The sequence below is a fragment of the Pleurodeles waltl genome, chromosome 3_1 (genome assembly GCF_031143425.1).
Source record: "Pleurodeles waltl isolate 20211129_DDA chromosome 3_1, aPleWal1.hap1.20221129, whole genome shotgun sequence".
Lineage (NCBI taxonomy): Eukaryota > Metazoa > Chordata > Amphibia > Caudata > Salamandridae > Pleurodeles > Pleurodeles waltl.
In genome coordinates this window covers 664,011,963-664,031,342 of record NC_090440.1, presented here as the reverse complement: position 1 = coordinate 664,031,342, position 19,380 = coordinate 664,011,963, and the positions used below count along the sequence as shown (strand labels likewise).

Sequence of the window (19,380 nt, the reverse complement as noted above, 5' to 3'; positions counted from 1 at the left end):
GGTCGTTTAAGGCTCATCCTAGACCTGAGGATTTTGAATTGGTTCCTCAAACAGGAGAAGTTCAAAATGCTGACCCTAGCTCAGGTACTTCTGGCGCTGGACAAGGAAGACTGGATGGTTTCTATCCACTTGCAGGATGTGTATTTTCACTTCCATATTCTACAGACACACATAAAGTAGCTCCGGTTCATGGTAGGATCGCAGCACTAGCAGTTTGCAGTCCTTCCTTTTGGTCTTACTTCTGCACCTCGAATCTTCACAAAGCTGATGTCAATGGTTGCAGCGCATCTCAGAAGGAGAGGAATATCAGTATTCCCTTACCTGGATGATTGGCTGCTCGAAGCCAAGATGCCAGAGTTGTTACTGTATCACTTGCAAGTAACAACCCAGTTGTTGTTCAACCTAGGCTTTTCATTGAACGTGCCCAAATCTTACCTGGAGCCCTTTCAGCACCTCCTGTTTGTAGGGGCAGCATTGGACACTACTTTGAATCATGCCTACACCCTCCTCAGAGGATTTGGGACATTCAGGCTATGATTCCCAGGTTTCAGAATGGAACGGTTGTTCCGGTCCTAAAGGTTCTAGCCTGCTCAGTGTGTTCCCTTCCTGTATTCTGTTGGTCATTCACGCAGGTTGGCACATGAGGGCTCTCCAGTGGTGCCTCCGCGAGCAGTGGTTTCAACACAAAGGAGATCTCAAGGAGTCAATAACAGACTCCAGAGACACTGCAGTGGATCTTCAATGGTGGAGTGTAGACTGCAACCTATTGCAGGGGAGGCCGTTTTGTCTTCCACCTCTGGTGACCAGTCATATCGGATGCTTCCACTGTAGGATGTTGAGGGCATCTGGGGGATCTGGAGATCAAAGGTCTCTGGTCTCCAGTGGCACAGCTGTTTCAAATAAATCTGTTGGAGTTATGGGCGATATATCTGCTCTCAAGGCCTTCCTCCCTTCCATTCGCAGTCAGTCGGTTCAAGTCTTGACAGACAACACTACCGAAATGTGGTACATTTAAATCCCACTGAAGCATTATAAACTGAGTGGGAGGAAACCTATTAAATGGTGTCAGAAGAGGCATTTTGACCCTTTGAAGGCCCATTTGTCCAGTGTTTTACAATTAGCTCTCTCCGTGGCACAACAAGGTTCTGCCGTTGCAACAGTGAAGGACTATCTGTCTGCACTGTTGGCATTTATTTGCTTACTTGACCAACCCTCTTCGTTTAAGTCCCCTATAGTTCTAAGGTTTCTGAAGGGTTTGACTAATAGGTTTCCTCCCACTCAGTTTATAATGCCTCATTGGGATTTAAATTTAGTGTTAAAGTACTTGATGGGTACACCGTTTGAACCATTGCATAGTTGCCTGTTGAGGCTTTTAACGTTTAAAACTGTTTTCCTCATATCGACCACGTCGGCTAGGTGTGTTAGGAGCTACAAGCTCTGAGTGTAAAACCCCCGAGAACCAGGGCGGCTTTCCTGTCAAAGGTGGTGATGCCTTTTCATCTAGGGCAGTCCATCACCCTTCTGTCTTTTTTACCCTAATCCCCATCCATCTACGGAGGAGGAAAGACTGCACCATCTGGATCCAAAGAGAGCGTTGAGCTTCTACGTGGACAGGACGGATGAGTTTAGGATGGACGATCAGCTTTTTGTTTGCTACTTGGACAAGATGAAGGGTAAAGCTGTTCACAAAAGAACGCTATCATGGTGGGCCATTCTTTGCATTACAATATGCTATGCACTTAAAGATCCTCCTGAGCTCATTCTACCAGAGCTAAGTCTACTACTTTGGGTATGGCTAGAGGTGTACCTGTTGTAGATATTAGCAAAGCAGCAACTTGGGCTTCCCTCCACACTTTCGCGAAGCATTACTGCTTGGATGAGAAGTGAGAAGGGCAGGCCATTTTGCCCCTTCAGTGCTGCAGGATTTCTTGGTATAGCCAGACAGGCACACACCTCCGAGGACTCCGGGACTGCTTTGGGATTCTATTCAAAAGGTGAGGAGTTCACAGGTAGATGTATCCATCAAAAGAACAAGTTACTTACCTTCGGCAATGCTTTTTCTGGCGGATACATTATCAGTTTGTTAAGCCTGTTTGTTGTTTTATGTGTGATTTTTCTTTTTTTTTTTTTAATTGATTATCTGTTGCACCTAAATCTTGCTTTTCGTTCACTTACATAGAATATGTATCTGAGCCACCCTTGACCAGTTCTAAGTTTGACTGTACTGCGTCAACAGTGTACACATACTATTTTCCATATATCCTCAGTTTATTTCTACACTAAGGCCAATAGTGTGCACAAGCTGTTTTTCCCATGTTGTTCTTTCTATCTATGCTTGCACACACATGGTGTTATTGCCAGTGTTATTTAACTCAGCCAGCCGTCCATGACACACCAGGCTTCATTCCGTAATTAGCAGTTAGGTAACTATGGACCACATTTGGAGACCATACTGTACTTAAATCTTTCCAGAGAGAATGACGAACATTCATTTTGGAATTAGCATTTATTGTCCATTTATTTACTTCTCAGTAACATAGGATCAAATAAGTGCTCTTTAAACTTTGTTTTCCCTGATGATGACTCAGTATTTGTGTCAGGAGTTGAAACACCTTCAACAAATACATTTTCCAAATGGACTCTATTATTTATAAATAATATAGATCACAACAGGCAAACACATTACAGAATGCTCTATTAGTTTGTTTTACTTCCATGATCTGTCTACTGCCCTTGCTCTCACTTGTATTTAGTTATGCAATATGGTTTTCTTCGCTAACACTGTGTGACCTCTTTCAACTGTGAGTACTTGTGTGTATATATTTTCTCATTAATATTGCCCATATCTCATGCTTTAATTTTGTCTTCTGTACCATACACAAATTGTTTTTGCATGTCTGGGCTCCTCTCTCATATATGTTTTTTGACATATGGATTGATTCTTTCAAATAGACTATTCTTACTATCTTATGTTTTATGTCTAAATCAGTGCTTCCCAAACTTTTTAGAACCACAGTCCAATTTTTACATTGACTATAACCAATGTAGTTTTAATGGACATGAGGCGGGCGATTTTAAATGTAACTAAAGCACTGTGTGGTAGTGCATTGTCATATGCAGACAGCACGTTTTCCATTGAAATGGCCACTAAATGTGAACAGATAATGTTTTACTTTTAAAGCAACATAGCACTCAAATGGTAATGTGTGAAAATTTGTCATGTGAATATTTGTCATGTGTCACCAAGTAAAGTGTCTTGATTTGTTTTGATCCTACTAAAATCTTCGTTTCCATCACATTTTATAATTATAAAACATGTACTTCATTTTTGCTTTCGTAACTGCGGAATGCATACAGTTCATTTACTGATATTTATATTTTGTTGTGTGTTGCAAAAATGACATCTTACAGCCTTTATTTCACAGTCCCTATAACTCAGCAAGATTGTCACATAATTCACTTTACTTTTCTCTTGACTGCAAAGCGAGAGAAGTTTGTAAACACCAATCCCCCTGTTAAAAGAAAATAAGCAGACAGCAATTTATCAGGAAACATAACTTGACAATTGACCTCCATCTTTGAAGTGCAGCAAATGTGACAAGATAGATACATAATTTAAAGACATCTTTATTTATTGCTTGGACTTTGGTGACTCACCAAATATCGGCTCCCAAACTCAGTTTGGGAAAGGCTAATCTAAATGATCTGTGGTTAGACCATGTTCCCTTGATATCACAAGACAGAGGCTGCTTTCCCCACTACTTATAATTCCGGATTCCTACTGTGGGTATTTATCTCCAAGTACCTTTCAGTGCTATATAAAACAATGCACTTTATTATTAAAAAAGCATTAGGGAAGTATTTTTACCCCTGGTTAGCATGCTGGCTCTTTGAGAAATGGTTCAGCGTGGCCACTTCTTGCTCTCTAATAGCTATGGCATGTTCAAAGGGACGATGAGCCTGAAGATGTCTAGTGTCCAAATGGTCCCCTGGTCTGGCTTCCCTTCATATCCTATAGGTTAATTTCATCCCCTTTTGGGATCAAACGACACGCTTTCACAGTTCTGCTGCAGAACTTCACAGAAATTCCACAAAGTCTGTTGTGAAACACCTTGCAGTGAATGACCCTCTGCACAAGGGATCATTCTATGAATGCATCCTTTCCATATTCCAAACTACTCTGCAAATGTTTGTTCTTATTGAGACAAGTTGGTTATCCTGATTAAATTTTTTATAGGTTTGTGCTTTTACACTAACATGATATATTGAAATTCAGCAACAAACTATTTTTGTAATTGATCAAACTACTGGCGACATGAAGACAGTTATTGCTTTGTCAGCAAAATACCATCATGAGATGATTTTCTGTGACATTCACATACACACACTCGAAGACACCACATGCACACACACACTTGAAGACAACACACGCACCAGTTGACCCATGACCACTGGAGTTAATTAGAGCTGCTAGGAAATGGGGCATCCACCTAAATTTGGCAGGTGTCAGTTCCTGTGCCTCATTTACAAATGGGGAAAGCACTGTGTGTGATTGGATTTTTCATAGATTCACATTTAAATTATTTCTCTTCATTAGGCTGGGTCAGTGTTTAAGCAGCAATTTATATAAACATTCAATTAACATTGCCTTAGCTATATGCTATGTAAGGTGTAACCGCAATATTGTCTAATACACATTTCAACCTGTAAACTGGAGACACACAGAGCTCAACACCCCCCAGAAACTTCACTTGTCCTATTTTCTCCTGCATGTCAAGAGTAAACAATATTGAAGGCTAAGGGAGGAGGGCTCTTTTGCTAATGAATCTATGAAAAATACCAGCGCTGGAGAACTGCGTGTAGTTAAGTAACTTTTCTCCAGCATTACATAGACTCACGAGCTGGCACTTATACTAACAAAGGAGTACCAAACAAGCAATATTAAAAGGCAGGACTGAGGCTCATCTTAAGCATACAGGTTTTGAAGCATCACCTGCCCCACTGTATAGTCTGCTCAGCACTGTATATCAAGGCAGTAATTCCTCATGAAGTAATATGTTGTCCTCAGAGTCGCCACTCGGGATATCTTTCGAGGTACTGCATCGAAAACAGTGGTCTTCGCTGTTATGCCTTGCATAGAATGAGTTTTCATCTCAACGATAATGGTCTGCTCCCCCTCTACATGAGCTGAGTGTCTAAACATATTTGTAGAAAGTCCATCCACAAAAGATTTACCGGAAAGGTTTTTTCAATTATTGTTTTTACATGAGCTAATAATAATGTCTGAAATGTATGCCGTGTCTCTTGACAGATCTTACTCTGATGATCATTCAGGCAAGTTTGGTTTCAGACGTTTTGTTAATCTCCTTAAAAGTATTTTATTTTATGTGAAAGTTAATTTCTGTACACAATTTCTTTCCGACTACTGTAACCCTTAAATCCCAGTTATTTTATAAAGGACTTTATCTGTACTTCTGCTGTTTCTAAGTTCTGTAATTAACAGACATAACTATTTCTTAATTTAATGAGACTCAATCTATTGAGCGTCGGAAGGACAGATGGCTGATTCAGCCTTGCTTGGATCTGAATTTATGGTTTTCTAATCCCCACTTATTTCACCAGCAGACGTTCAATTTACTGAGCCATCCCGCCGTGCTGTCGTTGCATCTCTGATAATAAAAGAGCAGCACTTGATCATTTTGATGCTACCAAACGATTCACAGAAAATAAGAATTCCGTGGTGCTAATATTTCTTATATCACAGAGAAAGATGCCTGGAGAGACCTAGAGCTCGTTGCCAATCCTGCAGTTCGCAAAATCTCAGGATTTGCGAGTGTAGAGGGGATTGTTACTAGTTTCTAAACCCATTATACTCGCAAAAGAACATGGAAAAAGCGTTTTGCGGTTCATTCAATTTTATAATTAGGAGGGGGCATGAAAGAGGCATGTCGTGAGGAACTGGGACTGCACAGCTGATCGCCAATGCCAATCCTAAAAACATCCTCCCAAAGATACCCTGGTAAAATATGAACCTCTTCCCAGGTATATACCGCAGAGGCGGAAAAGAGTGGTAAAAGAGGAAAACTGAAGATTCGGGCAGTAGCTGACAAGAGCGCGAGTCTCTGGTTCATGGCTGAGGAGGCGTGGCAGAGCACATGGTCAAGTCTTTTTTTCAAAAAGCACAAACAGGCCGTAGTACTGCAAAACATATCATGCCTTCTGAGTAGATCTTGAGGGGACCACTGCCACAGCTCATTATATTAAACAGTACTTACCTGCTTCTTCAAGGGCACTATGCTAACTGGTGCAATGCGGGAGAGCCTAAAACACACAAGAAGTTGCCAGGCAGACTTTCATGTGCTTACTCGGCCTTTATAAACATGGAACCTGTCCTGTGCTAATTTCTCCTTTACCTTTGTGTCTCTTATGTTCTGCCCCTGAATATTCTTCAGCCTCCACAAACCTGTTCTCCAACATTTCCATATACTTTTTGCTGTTTGGTTTTTCCTCCTGCTGCCTGTTACTGGTAACTTTTTTCTCTGTCTTTCCGAAGAATACAGCTGAATCTGTTGTGTCAGAAAATTAACGCTCACAGGTGTACAAATAAGGTATAATTCAATTATCTGCTACTACGATTGCGATCATTCGATAACAACGCTCTAGTTGGTTTGGTAGCTGATTCACAAAGAAGAAGCTTTGGGAATTGTCGTGAGTTGCCTGAGGGGACGGAGCTGGCAGTGGTCACAGGGCACCACCCAAGGAAAATTGCACATTCCCTTAATGTCTTCTCAATGGGAACCTTTGGAAACGTTTTGTTAAAGCAGCCCATGTTCACTTAAGGAACAGGGGCTACTTTTGAAAAGAAAATGTTTCCTGTTTGGGAATGCAATTGAAGGGATGGAGTATGGTGTCCCATGTAGGCCACCACCCCTGAGATCCCTTGTGAATGGATTTTTGTCTGCACTGACTCTCAGTACACAGACTGTATTGCAAAACGACAAGCAGGTTGCAAAAAGCCAGTGCACAATTTGCAACCACCATTTGGTCTTCCTTTTCATACATCATGACCCTGGTAGTCTTTGCGACCACTCTGCACAGAGGCAAAGGTGTGTTAGCGTCACTTTAAAAAGAAAATGGCTAAACTACATTCTTCTGCATCGGTGACCAATCTGATCTGATTGTAATACAAAACATGATCTCCAAATTATGCTTTCCAATAAATAACTAAATAATAACACAAACCTGTCCCCCTCTGTAGGAGGCTGGCTCTTTATGTAGTGTGCAAAGCTAGGCACACTGTGCAAAGTCCAGGCAACCAGACATTGGTTTACAGAGGTAAACACTAGACCACCTAATGCTCTAATTTGTATGGCAGCTTGGTAGTTAGGCTAATCTTGGTGAAGTGCAATGCCTTTGTTGTACTCACAGTACCAATAAAGCAAGACACACACTCAAAAGAATATCTCGAGACTGATTTATAAAAATACATCAGATGTTTATAAACTTTTTAAGACCAAGATCATTAAAATGTACTTTATAAGTTATGAATTTTTAAAGTTTAGAAAATGTCTCAGTTCTGTGCCTAATTACGCACCATAGGAACCATTGGAGAAATACCTTAAAAATGCATACAAAATCAGGAACTGTGTTTACTAGTGTCTCCTTTTGCAGGTATGTCGTTGGTGGCCTCTGTGGACCAGATGCTGAAGTTCGGGCAACTCCTGGTATCGGCGGAAGCAGCTGCAGAAAGTTGTTGGAGCTGGTGCAAGGCCACTGCTGGGAACCACCTGGAAAAGCTCTGCACATGTGGACTTCAAGGTGAGTCTGGTGAGTCCCCTTGGAGTATTGAGGCCGCAAGGGGTGGGGCCCTTAAGGCACAGCTGGATCTTCAGCTCAGGGCTCAGGCGGCCAGGTGCAGAACAAATTGGTGAGTCAGGAGCTGTGCTCAAAGGTGCCCTTGGAAGCAGGGGGTAGGTCGCATTGAGGATCACTTGCAGGGCAGCAGGGGCACTCTGGTGGGAGGTCCTGGTGTTTTCTGAAGTCCCTCGACTGGGGCTTCCTCCTGGTCTTTTTTCAGTCCAGAGTGTCTGTCCTTCTGAGTGTCCGACGTGGAGTGACCAGAACCTGGGGCTATTGCATGGTTTGGCAACTGGAGGTCGCATTGCCACCAAACTTGGCACACTTGCAGGGGTTGTCCTCACTGTCCGTCAGGTAGTCTGGTCCAGCTATAGTGCCTGTTCTCCGGTCAGCAGCCGATCAGCGAAGTGGACTTCACTGGTCTTCTGGTTTTTGTTGCAGGAGAGTGATGCCTTTACTCTGGAGGGAGATCTTCTGTGATTTTCAGAAGTGTGGAGTCCTCCACGGGTTTTTCCAGTCCGTCTAATGTCCAAGCAACCCCTTAGCGGCGACTGTCGAGTCCTGGGTTCAGGAGGCAGGGTTTGGCGTCTGCTTCTTGTTGCAGCAGGACTTCAGTTCTCAAGCCTTGGGTCTTCTTTGTTTCTGGCCTTCTTTTGTCCTTTGAATCTGAATCTCTGGTTTAGGGGCGCCAACTAAATGCTGAATTAAGTGGGCGTTTAGAGGAGTACCTACTAGTGACCAATGGGTCACCTACCTTAGGGTGGCTTCACCCACTAAGTGACCAGTTCCTGTGGGCAGAGGACACTTCCCCACACCCGATTGGATATTTTCCTTCCATGCAAGATGGAGAAAAATGAAATGGAGGCCCACCTTGCATGCCACACTTTACGGGTGGTGCAAACTCAAGCTGACCACTCCTCCTCTCCTTTATATGTTTTCTCACTGTTGCTCCCACCAAAGTCGGGGTTAGCAACTGGGGTGCCCATCTGCTGCTAGCAGCAGGCTTGGGGGTCAAGTTTCAAAAGCGGTAAGCCCTTTGAAGCTTGCTAGCAGGGCAGTGCACATTCCTGGGGAGTTGTGGTGGCACTTCTTCCCAGGAAGGGCTTTGTTCTTGGATCCAGAGTGCAGGATCTCTCACCCCAGGGTTCCAGAATATTCTGTGGAGGTGGCAGGCTGGTTGTGATAGTAAGTAATAGAGCCAATACTGCTACCAGTTTGGATTTATCATTCTGATTTGTTTGATACCAAACAGCCAAGGGTTCAGAGTAGCCATCATGTTGCTGGGAAACTCGTACTCATCATTGTCCAGCACATGTATTTTGAGATGGCTGTTCTGTTCACTTACTATATCCCATGTTTGGCAAGGACACAGTAGGGGCACCTTGCTCATGCATCTATGCCCACACATACAATATGCCTTAGGGCTAGAAGACTCGCCAGAGGGGTTTCTTACCTATATTGCATGCAGTACATAGTAGACAGGGCACAGAGGCTGTGTGCTATGTCAAGTTTGTATTTTAGGATTGCACCAGGACACCCAGCCTGCAAGGGTAGCACTGAGTGCATCTGGAGGCATGGCCCGAGAGGGGGGCACAATCTGTGCTGCTGCCCTCTCGGGCCTACCCTTATTACCCCAAGCCCTGGGTGCTGAAGTACCATTTACTAGAGACTTACAGTGGCAGCTGAGAGTGTTGCCAATTGTGCCAGTGCATCATAGCAGTTTTGGGAAAGAGATCTGGCCCAGGGAACCTGGTAAGCAAAGGTCCTGGGCACTAACAACTTTGAGACATCAAATACCAGGCTGAAGGTGTGGGGGGGGGGGCAAAAGAGGCCTATTCTCACTCTGCCCCCCTCCCCCCAAACCAATGAAAGAGATTGAGACTACCCTTTTCCTAGTGAGCCTTCATCATCTAAGTGGAAGAACTTGGAAAGGCCATCTGCATTGGCATGGGCAGTCCCAGGTCTGTGTTCAAAGTCCAGTAAGCAGTTTGGGGTTTTCACTTTTCATCTGTTGTAACCATCTGAGAGGCCTGTGGTCACTCTGAACTGCGATGTGAAAGCCAAACATGTATGGCCTCTGCTTCTTCAGGGCCCAGACCACAGCAAAGGGACCCCTCTCTATGGAACTCCATTTCTGTTCCCTAGGAAGTAGTCTTCTGCTTATAAAAGCAATAGGCTGGTCATGTCCTTCATTTTCCTGGGCTAAGGACGCTCCTACCCCCAGTTCTGTGGCATGTGTTTGCACAATAAACTACCTGGAGTAGCCTGGAGCTTGTAGGACTGGAGCAGGGCACATAACATTCTTCAGAGAGTCGAAAGGCCTTTTGACAACCCAGTGTCCAGTTAAAGGTTAACTCTGTGAGGGGGCAACTATGGTGCCATGATCCTTCACAAGTCTCCTATAATACACAGTCAAGCCAAGGAATGCCCTGACCTGTGCCTGGGCTGTGGGACCTTCCCAAGCCAGAATGGTCTGAATCTTGGGTTAGAGGGGTTGAACGTGGCCTCCACCAACCAGGTGGCCCAAGTGAACAACTTTACCCTGCCCTATCTGGCACTTACTGGCCTTGGTAGTGAGGCCTGCAGAGCCTTAAGGTGCTTTCCTAGGTAGATCAGGTGATCCTGCCAGGTGTAGCTATAGACACCTATGTAAGCTGCACTAAAGGATTCCAGCCCAGCAAAGACTTGGTTCACCAACCTTAGGAAGGTGGCAGGTGCGTTCTTTAATCCAAAGACATGAGTTACTCTAGATATCACGTCTCTTTATACTTGCATTCCCAAAAAATGGGTCCTGGAAGTAGTCAGATATTTTTTGTCCAAAAGGTCAGCATCATATATGGAACATACTGACATTCTTATTGACATGATTGATTTTTATCTTGGGCAATAATGTATTCATCCATGAGGGACAGTGGTGTCGACAAGCCCAGGGAGTAGCTATGGGCTTGTGTTTTTCTCCCTCATTTGCTAATCTCTACATGGGTTATTTTGAGTTTTGGCACCTATGGCACAAAGGTCCCCCTCAACTAATAGAACGTGTTCTTTTGGGATAGATATATTGATGACATCCTACTAATTTGGACAGGGTCAGAAACATAATTGATGGAGTTCTGCAGCTATCTTAATGCAAACAACTTTAATATTAATATACAGATGACACTTGAATTTAAAAAAAGTCTATCCATTTTTTAGATATTGAAATTTCGAAAAACGGTAATGAAATACAAACTAGACTGTATTGTAAACCCACTAGATGCAACTCTTTGTTACAGACTACTAGTGCCCATCCAGCTTACCAGATTTCATCAGTGCACTATGGCGAAATGTCTAGGAACAAGAGAAACTAGCAATCCTGAAGTATGTAAGATAGAATTGGATCATCTTTCCAAGCGATTTCTACAAAGAGGTTATTTAAGAGAAATTGTCAAGAAAGCTAAAACTAAGATTGCCAGGGTGTCACGATCTTCACTTTAAAAAAAAACATAATAAGAAACATAAGCAAGGAGGTCAAACAAACATCTTCTTTTGCACACCATACAGTAGGGACAGTAATGCCCTCTATAAAATATTATGTAAACTTTAGCAAATATTAAGTACTGATGTCACACTCCGACAGATTGTTCCTACTAGGCCAAGAATTATCCATAAGGGAGGTAAAACCATTAGGGACCTCATATGCAATAGTTTTCTGCCACCTCTTAATGACACTGTGAGAACATGGCTACCAGATGCCCCCAATGGATTTTATAGGTGTGGCAACTGTAATATGTGCAGCTTAGCAATGCATATGACACACCACTTCAGCTTCAATCAGAGCAAATCCTACTCGATTGATTCCTTTATGAATTGTAACAGGAAATATGTAGTATATGTACTTGTATGTGCCAGTTGGGCTATTTATGTAGGGAGCACAATTTGAGCCCTGAAAGAACAGATAAAAGAGCATATGGGAGCAATGCGCAACAACGACCAAACCTCTCCATCGGTCAGACACATGAATGAGACACATTCTGCAACCGAATTTCCTACTGTAAAATTTTTGGGAATTAATCATTTAGGGCCATATGTACGAACAGTTTTTCCCATAGACACAGAATGGGGAAAAACCTTTGCTACATCTGGCCCTTAGAGTCCAGCCCCAGAGGAGAGGACCTTATAGTGGGTTTGAGAAGAAATGAAGACCAATGGATTATAAAGTTACGAGCCACAGATAAGGGTATGAATCAGGATAATGAGCTGTATCACTTTATATGATACCTAGTTATATACCACAGTGTTTGTCCGCACCACATACATATCCATTTATTATGCCACAAGAAGGCAAAAACTGTTATGTATCTGGAATTAAGTACTGAATTGCTGTGGCCAGATACCAGCACTATTGATGTAAAACAATATGGTGCACTTACTGTGTCGAAGCAAATGTATAAAATGTATAGGAAAGCTTTAGTTTTAATTGTATTTTGAATAATCAAACTAACAACTATTTGTGGTCATGGTATGTAAAGAAGTTGTAAACATTTGTTCTTAAATTTGTATATTTTTCGCCCATATGTGGAATATGGGGCCATTATAGCCTCTTTTATGGTTATCATGACTGTAAACTAATGTATAATGTTGATGGATACTGATTAACTTTGAATCGTTCATTCTATATAAATGGATGCTATCACCTTATCATGCATGTTGATCACTATGCATGTTTACTATTTTGCTCATTCTCTCTTTTTCCTTCTGGTTTCAATTCTGTCCGAATTGCGGAACTTGACCTGTTGTGTGCATTGGTCTGCCGCAAGAACGAGTCACTTACCTCATTTGACCCCTTTCATTACTACAACTTTGGATATTGCATGTTTTGTTTCTATTCACATCTGAGAGTTAATTGTTTGGAAAAGAAGAAAATATATGCTTGAATTTGATAATCTCATGGCCTGTAAAGCCAAACACTATATCTATTTAATTGTTTTTGTTTAATTAGTTTGGAATACGAGGAAATACAGGTCTGAATATGTTTTCTATTTCTGTTGTTCGGCACATCACGCATGTTGATCACTATTCATTTAACTATATTGCGTATTCTCTTTTTCCTTTTGCTCTTAACTTCTTTCAAAGCTTGACCTGTTGTTTGCACTGGTTTTCCGTAAGAACGAGATTAGGGTTTGCTTCCTCGTCTGACCCCTTTTTATTATAAAGACATAGGATATTTCATGCCAGTCTATAATCACATCAGAAGATTTATTGTTCAGAAAGAAAGAAATGATGATTGCGTATGACCATCTCATGGCCCATAAAGACAAATAATCTATTTACTCAATTGTTTTTGTTTCTTTCATTTGGATATGAGGAAGCTTATGTTTACATATGTTATCTGTTTCGTTGGCTCTGCGCCGTTGTTGTTTACGTGCCGCACACACGTTTAGAGGTCAGTAAAGGATGGCCGGTTATGCTCGTTGATACAATGTCAACAAGATGCAGTCCTATGCCGAGGGATTCACCAGGTTTAAACTTAAGGCGCGTGTGAGTGTTTGGTCCATGCAGAAGGCAAATGAAAGATTTTGGGAGTGACATGATTAATGTGATTTTATCCTAGGATCTCAGGAGACTTTCATGCTTTGTAATAGGTATGGTGAGGATCTATACTTAAGATTTGCCTAATTCTTTCTCAGCTGGTATAGGCGATGCAACATATGTCTTATAACCTGTAGCCATTTGAATTTCTCTTAGTTTTCGTTTAAGATAAATGAGAACAGTACAGCTGCTATTACAATTCTTTTATTGTTCTCTTAACCTTCTGTGATATGGTGTATCATATGAGCAACATAATAGAGATTTTTGGAATTACAGGAAACATTGTGGTTTCGTAGGAAATATGGTGAGAATTAACATTCAAGATTAATTTAATTCTATCCCAGCCCATACGGGCAGCACAACACATGTCCATTAACGGGCATGAACTACTGTGTATTTTTACATTGAATGTAGCCTTCTGTTATATATACCTGCTCATTAATTTTAGGTGACACTATTATAGTTTATCACAGATTTTCTAGTCAGGAGACTTATCAAGGTCCATCTCCCGATATTGACTTAACTACAATTTATCATACTACCTATTAGAAGTCTCCTGCCTGATTTGGCAAGTCCTTCGAACTGGCGATTGAGGGATATGTGTAACCCATCTCATTTGGATCTTAGGAACTCCAACTGTTAACTGTTGTCAGAATGGCGGCTATTGATGTCGAGTTCCAGAATTTGAACTGTCTTTTTAGCTGGTCTAATCAATAATTTGGAAGATGATGTTATCAGGATTTATCATCCACTGTCGCTACACTGACTTGGTAGTATTTGTTTTCGCTGTAGGTTGTTCAGTGATATCTACTTACTTTTATCTTTCCTGAGCACATCTCTGTTGTCTCTGTGTTTCTCTTCTACTGCTTGAGCTAAATTTTCGGTACTGGAGTGAACCTATCATGTTCTTTCTATCAAGGGGCATGCAGCATAATAAAAGGCATGCATCTCCTCACAGGTTGGACTATAGTTGTCTGTCACGTTAGTAGGCATTCTCTCATTTTTACGTTTTCTCTGTAATATGTTTGGTGAATGGTTGTGTCATCTTTACTGATTTGTTACCATGTTGGTTGTCACAGTGGATATTTGTTTGTAATTTGAGATTTGATCATGAAGCGCCCCAATTGTATGGCACATGTGTAATTAACAAACTCAACATCGTTATAGTTGGGCTATTTATTGGATTTGGCACAATAATTTATTTACTTATAATTTGATAATTTTAATTTGTGGAGATCAGCTCTGTATTGAACAAGTATTTTTGTCATCAGCCTTGAAGAAGTCTCTGAGAAAGGACGAAACACTTGTCGGCTGAACTCTTGACTTGACCAAGAACATCATTACAGCATAGACTACCTACATCCTGTTGACAATAATAACTACTAATTCTGAAGACAAACTAGGTATTAACTTGCGATTATGGTTATAATTAGATCTTTTGTTGGTTGATTAATTCTAGTGTTAAAGAAACTAAAAGTTTGTCTCTTTTGATTTAATACCTACGCATATTTGTTTGGTACTGAAAGTAATTATATTGTCACATTTTCCGAGGCTCCTGCTTCTGACGCATGTCTAAGTAGAAATAAGAGTGCTCCGCTACTTCGTTTTTTTACCTGTTTTAGCAGAATTTGTTTCTGATTAAAACGTTCACATCAGGGCAACTGGTGTGTTGTATGGTGTGAGCACCATGATTTTGAAATTTCTGATACATAGCAAAATGTGCAATAGTTAGACATTGTTGCAGTTTGTGAACTGATAATGCCCACTAGGAGTGGATAATGTTGACCTCTATTTTGCTCTTGGGGTCAGGCCAATCTGCCAGTATCCTGGTATTAAATCAAAAGTACTCAGATACCTGTCTGCCCCCAGTCTGTCAATGAGCTCATCGGCTCTTGGGATTGGGTGTGCATCAGTTTTAGTTGCAGACTTGAGGTCCCTTTAATCCACACAAAACCTAATTTCCTTTTTCTATCCTTTAAAGTGAGGTTTGGGGACTAAAACTAATAGGCTAGCCCAGGGACTTTTAGGGTTCAATGACATCCAAATAAAACATATTTTTGACTTATGATTGGATGTTCTCCCTGACATGGTCTAACTGTCGGTAAATTTTGTTTTTGACATGCAAGCTTTCACCACATCATGGGTACACCAATCAGTCTTCCCTGGGGTCAGGGAGAATAACTCAGAATATTGGTTGAAGACTTGCATGCAAACAGCCTGCTATTATTCTGAGAGAGTGTCTGATAAGACCACTCCGTCCACAGAACCATCTTGGGTTGCTGAAGAGGAGATCAGGGAGAGGCTCACTCTCTTCTTCCTGTCCCTCATCTGTAACCATGAGCCTGGTCACATCAGCTCTGTCAGAATAGGATTTTAGGCAGTTGACATGTATAATTCTTTTGGGATTTCTACAACTGCCTAAGTCCACCAAGTAGGCGACTTCCCCTTTCCTTTCAAGAATGGGATAGAGCCCAGACAATTTGTCCTGGAGAGCCGTTGGAGCAACAGGCTCCAACACCCAAACTTTCTGCCCTGGTTGGAACTCCACTATAGCAGCCTTTTGGTCATATGAGAGCGTTTGCAGCTCCTAGCTGGCCTGAAGATTTTGGCTGGCTATTTCCATGTACTCTGCCATCCTTGAACGTAGGCCAGGTACATAGTCCACTATGTCTTATTTTGGCTCTTCAATAGGTCTCTCCCAGCCTTCCCTTAGAAGACTTAATGATCCCCCAACAGGATGCCCAAACAAAAGTTCAAATGGAGAGAACCCTATTACCTTTTGTAGCACTTCTCTGTTGGCAAAAAGCAGCCATGGATGTAAGATATCCCATTTCCTTCTGAGTTTTTCATGGAGTCCTCCAATCATGCCTTTTAGAGTCTGGTTAAACCTTTCAACCAACCCATTGGTTTGAGGGTGGTATGAGGCAGTGAAATTATAAGTGACACCACATTCCTTCCACGTGTGTTTTAAGTATGCAGGCATGAAGTTAGAACCTCCTTCTGATACTACCTCCTTAGGGAATCACACTCTAGTAAAAATTCCAAGGAGGGCTTTTGCTACTGCAGGAGCAGTAATGATCCTTAGGGGTATAGTCTCAGGATATCTAGTGGCATGAACCACTACCACCAGTATGTATCTGTGCCTTGATACTGTTTGAGGATCAAAGGGGCCAGTAGTGGCAAACCCTACCCTTTCAAAGGGAACCCCAACCACAGGTAGTGGCATTGCCCACCTGCTTTGTCACTGGCTTGGCAGGTAGTGCAGAAGTGACAAAAGTCCTTCACTTTTTGAAACATTCCTGGCCAGTAAAAGTGGTTACCCAACCTACTCCAGTTTTATTTTGACCCAAATACCAAGCTAGAGGAATGCCTGGGCTAGAGTGAGGAGGAACTCTCTGAACTGCTGAGGAACTACAACCCACTTGGTTGCACCAGGCTTGAGGTCCTTGTCCTCAGTGAACCGATGCCCATCCTCCGAATAATTCCTATGAGTGCCACTGACACTACCCTTTTCTTCCTGTGCAGTTTGCTGCCTCAGGCCTTTAAGAGTGGGGCAGGTTATCTGCCCCTGGCACAGATCCTCCCTAGAGGGTCCCCCTGGGTCTAAGAGCTCTGGGTGGTAAGGCCCAAACTCTCCATGCTCAGTTTCCTCTATGAATAGCAAGTCCTCTTTTTGGAAAGAGGGGTTCTGACTTGTGATCTGATTTAAAGCTGGCTCCCCAGTTTTACCCTTTCTCTTGGGAGGCTGGTCCACTGTTTCAGGATCCAGCTCTCCTTTTTCTCTCTGAATTTTACTCTGTGACCCAGTCTTGGCACAGGCCCATTCTGGGATCCCAAGCATGGCTGCATGGATCTTCAGTTCTACTATGAAGCTTTGCCTCATTGTCAGCACTGGTGACAGCATAAGACTTCCCTACCAGAAACTTATTTGAGTGGACCAATGGCTGAGTTACAATGGTAATACTAGCTCAGATATCCCTGGGCACTGTCTGTATTTGTGCATATTACTTGACCAGGCAGCACAGGATAATTCTACAACGTCCTCAATGACTAATGTTGCCTCTGTGGGATCACTGACATGGCCAGGCCATGGTTCTGATCCCATCTGGAGATGAGCAACTGCATTTACTGCGAGTTGGCTAGAGCCATTTTCTTGCAATCGTAGCACCAAGACTTGTTGTGATCAAAGTTCTTTCTATTCTACCAACCCCTAGACTGTGAGAAGTCTCTGGGCCCACCCCCCTGTGCAGGTTTTTGGGGACCATGACAATACTTTTTATTTTTGTTTTGGCTCCCATCCTTCCCTTGAGGGGGATTTTTGGCCTCTTTCTTTTGGTCTCCCCCACCAGTGATAGTTTTGGTTACCCTTATTTTGACCTAGTAGTCTGCCTCCCTCCCCAACTCTTGAGGAGAAAGTGTACCTTGGTCGACCAGGTATTGATGTAGCCTCTCATTGTAACAACTGCTCAGCAGGTGCTATTTCATGAATAGGTTATACAGCACATCATAATCTTGTACCTTGTTACGAGCTAACCAACCACCCAGCATTTTTACTGAATAGTCCACAACCTTTACCCAAATTTGGCTGTGGGTTTTTTGAGCCTCCCTAAACCTTATGCAGTACTTTTCAGTTGTAAATTTAAAGCCCTCACCAGGGGATACCCTTCATGAGGTCATAGGATTTAGAATATGCCTCATTTAGTGTCAGGAGCTCTTACCTGCACTTTTGTCACACTAACTCCCACAACAGTGTGCCCCAGTGTTTTTTTTTCTCAATTTCCCATCCAATGCAGACTCCTTCAAAGGCGGAAAACCATTTCAATATATCATCCCCTTTTATGAACAGAAGGACAACTCCTTTTGAGAGTTTAAGATTGAAAGGTCTCGCTTTCAATGCTTGGATGCTGCCACCAGAGATGGGTCCTAGGCCCAACCCTTCTTTTCAGCCTGGCTAAAGCCAGGTCTTCCTCTGTAGGTGCACTAGTGCTGCGGCTAGAAGAGATACCCTCATCCCCTTTGTCCACAGGGCCCCTTCTCCCCCAGAGATCTAATGATTTACTCCATCTGTGGGGTATGATCCCTCTCATGCTGGGCCACCAGAAGCCTAACCATACCTGTGGTAGGACTTTTCCCAGCACAAATCTGGTACAGGTGTCAGAGTTTTCTTAACTGGGCAAAGCTGTATGCAAGGTAAGGGGCCATGTCAAGCTCCTTGCTCTGGTTCTCTGCATTTACTTTTAGTAAAGTTGGGACCTTTCTATAAATTTGGAACCCCTTTTTGAATAGGCCAACTAAAGTAAGGACTTTTAAACTTTTGCTAGTGTTGTAGGGATCTAGCCAGGGCCCTAACAGTTATTTTAAACATTTGCAAAAAATGTTAGCCAATTAAAAAAACAAAATGCAATTAAGCTAAATACAATTTAAAGTTATTCATTTGCTCACAAATTGACAAAGTGGTATCAGCAAATGCAAAGTCTTTATCCAACCGCTGCTACACCAAATGTAGGAGGCTGGCCCTCTATGTAGTGTGCAAAGCCAGGAACACTGTGCAAAGAGTCCGGGCAACGATATGTTGGTTTACAGAGGTAAAAACTAGACTACCTAATGCTCTAATGTTTATGGTAGCTTGGCCAAGCAGATAGGCTAATCTTGGAGAATTGCAAAGCATGTGTTGTACTCACAGTTTCAATAAGGCAAGACACAGTCAAAAGAATAACTCTAGAACCAATTTACAAAAATACTTCAGTTCTTCATAAAACTTTTAAGACCAAGATCATCACAATCGGGTAAGTACATTTTAAGTTATGAATTTGTAAAGTAAAAAAATTTCTCAGTTCTGTGTGTAATTACGCACCATAGCAATCAATGGAGAAATATAAAATCAGGCAATGCTTTTACCAATGTCCCTTTTTGCAGGTATGTCAAAGTCGTTGGTGGGTCCTGTGGACCAGCTGG

The 19,380-nt window shown here is 42.3% G+C and overlaps 1 protein-coding gene and 1 long non-coding RNA gene across 3 annotated transcripts in view; one reads left to right on the top strand and one right to left on the bottom strand.

The window, feature by feature from the left end:
• The window catches only part of LOC138284437 (uncharacterized), a 195,516-nt gene that overhangs the window by 59,174 nt on the left and 116,962 nt on the right, over nt 1–19,380 (bottom strand). The gene's annotated exons all lie outside the window — the stretch shown is intronic.
• B4GALNT4 (beta-1,4-N-acetyl-galactosaminyltransferase 4) overlaps nt 1–19,380 on the top strand; it is a 701,168-nt gene that overhangs the window by 661,680 nt on the left and 20,108 nt on the right. The window contains exon 20 of one of the 2 annotated variants that reach the window (XM_069223202.1): nt 14,697–14,795. The exons of the other annotated variant lie outside the window; for it this stretch is intronic. Within the exon in view, the coding sequence (XP_069079303.1) occupies nt 14,697–14,748 (52 nt within the window). The 3' untranslated portion in view covers nt 14,749–14,795. Of the gene's footprint in view, nt 1–14,696; nt 14,796–19,380 lie in introns of those variants that run through there. 2 annotated transcript variants of the gene reach the window in all.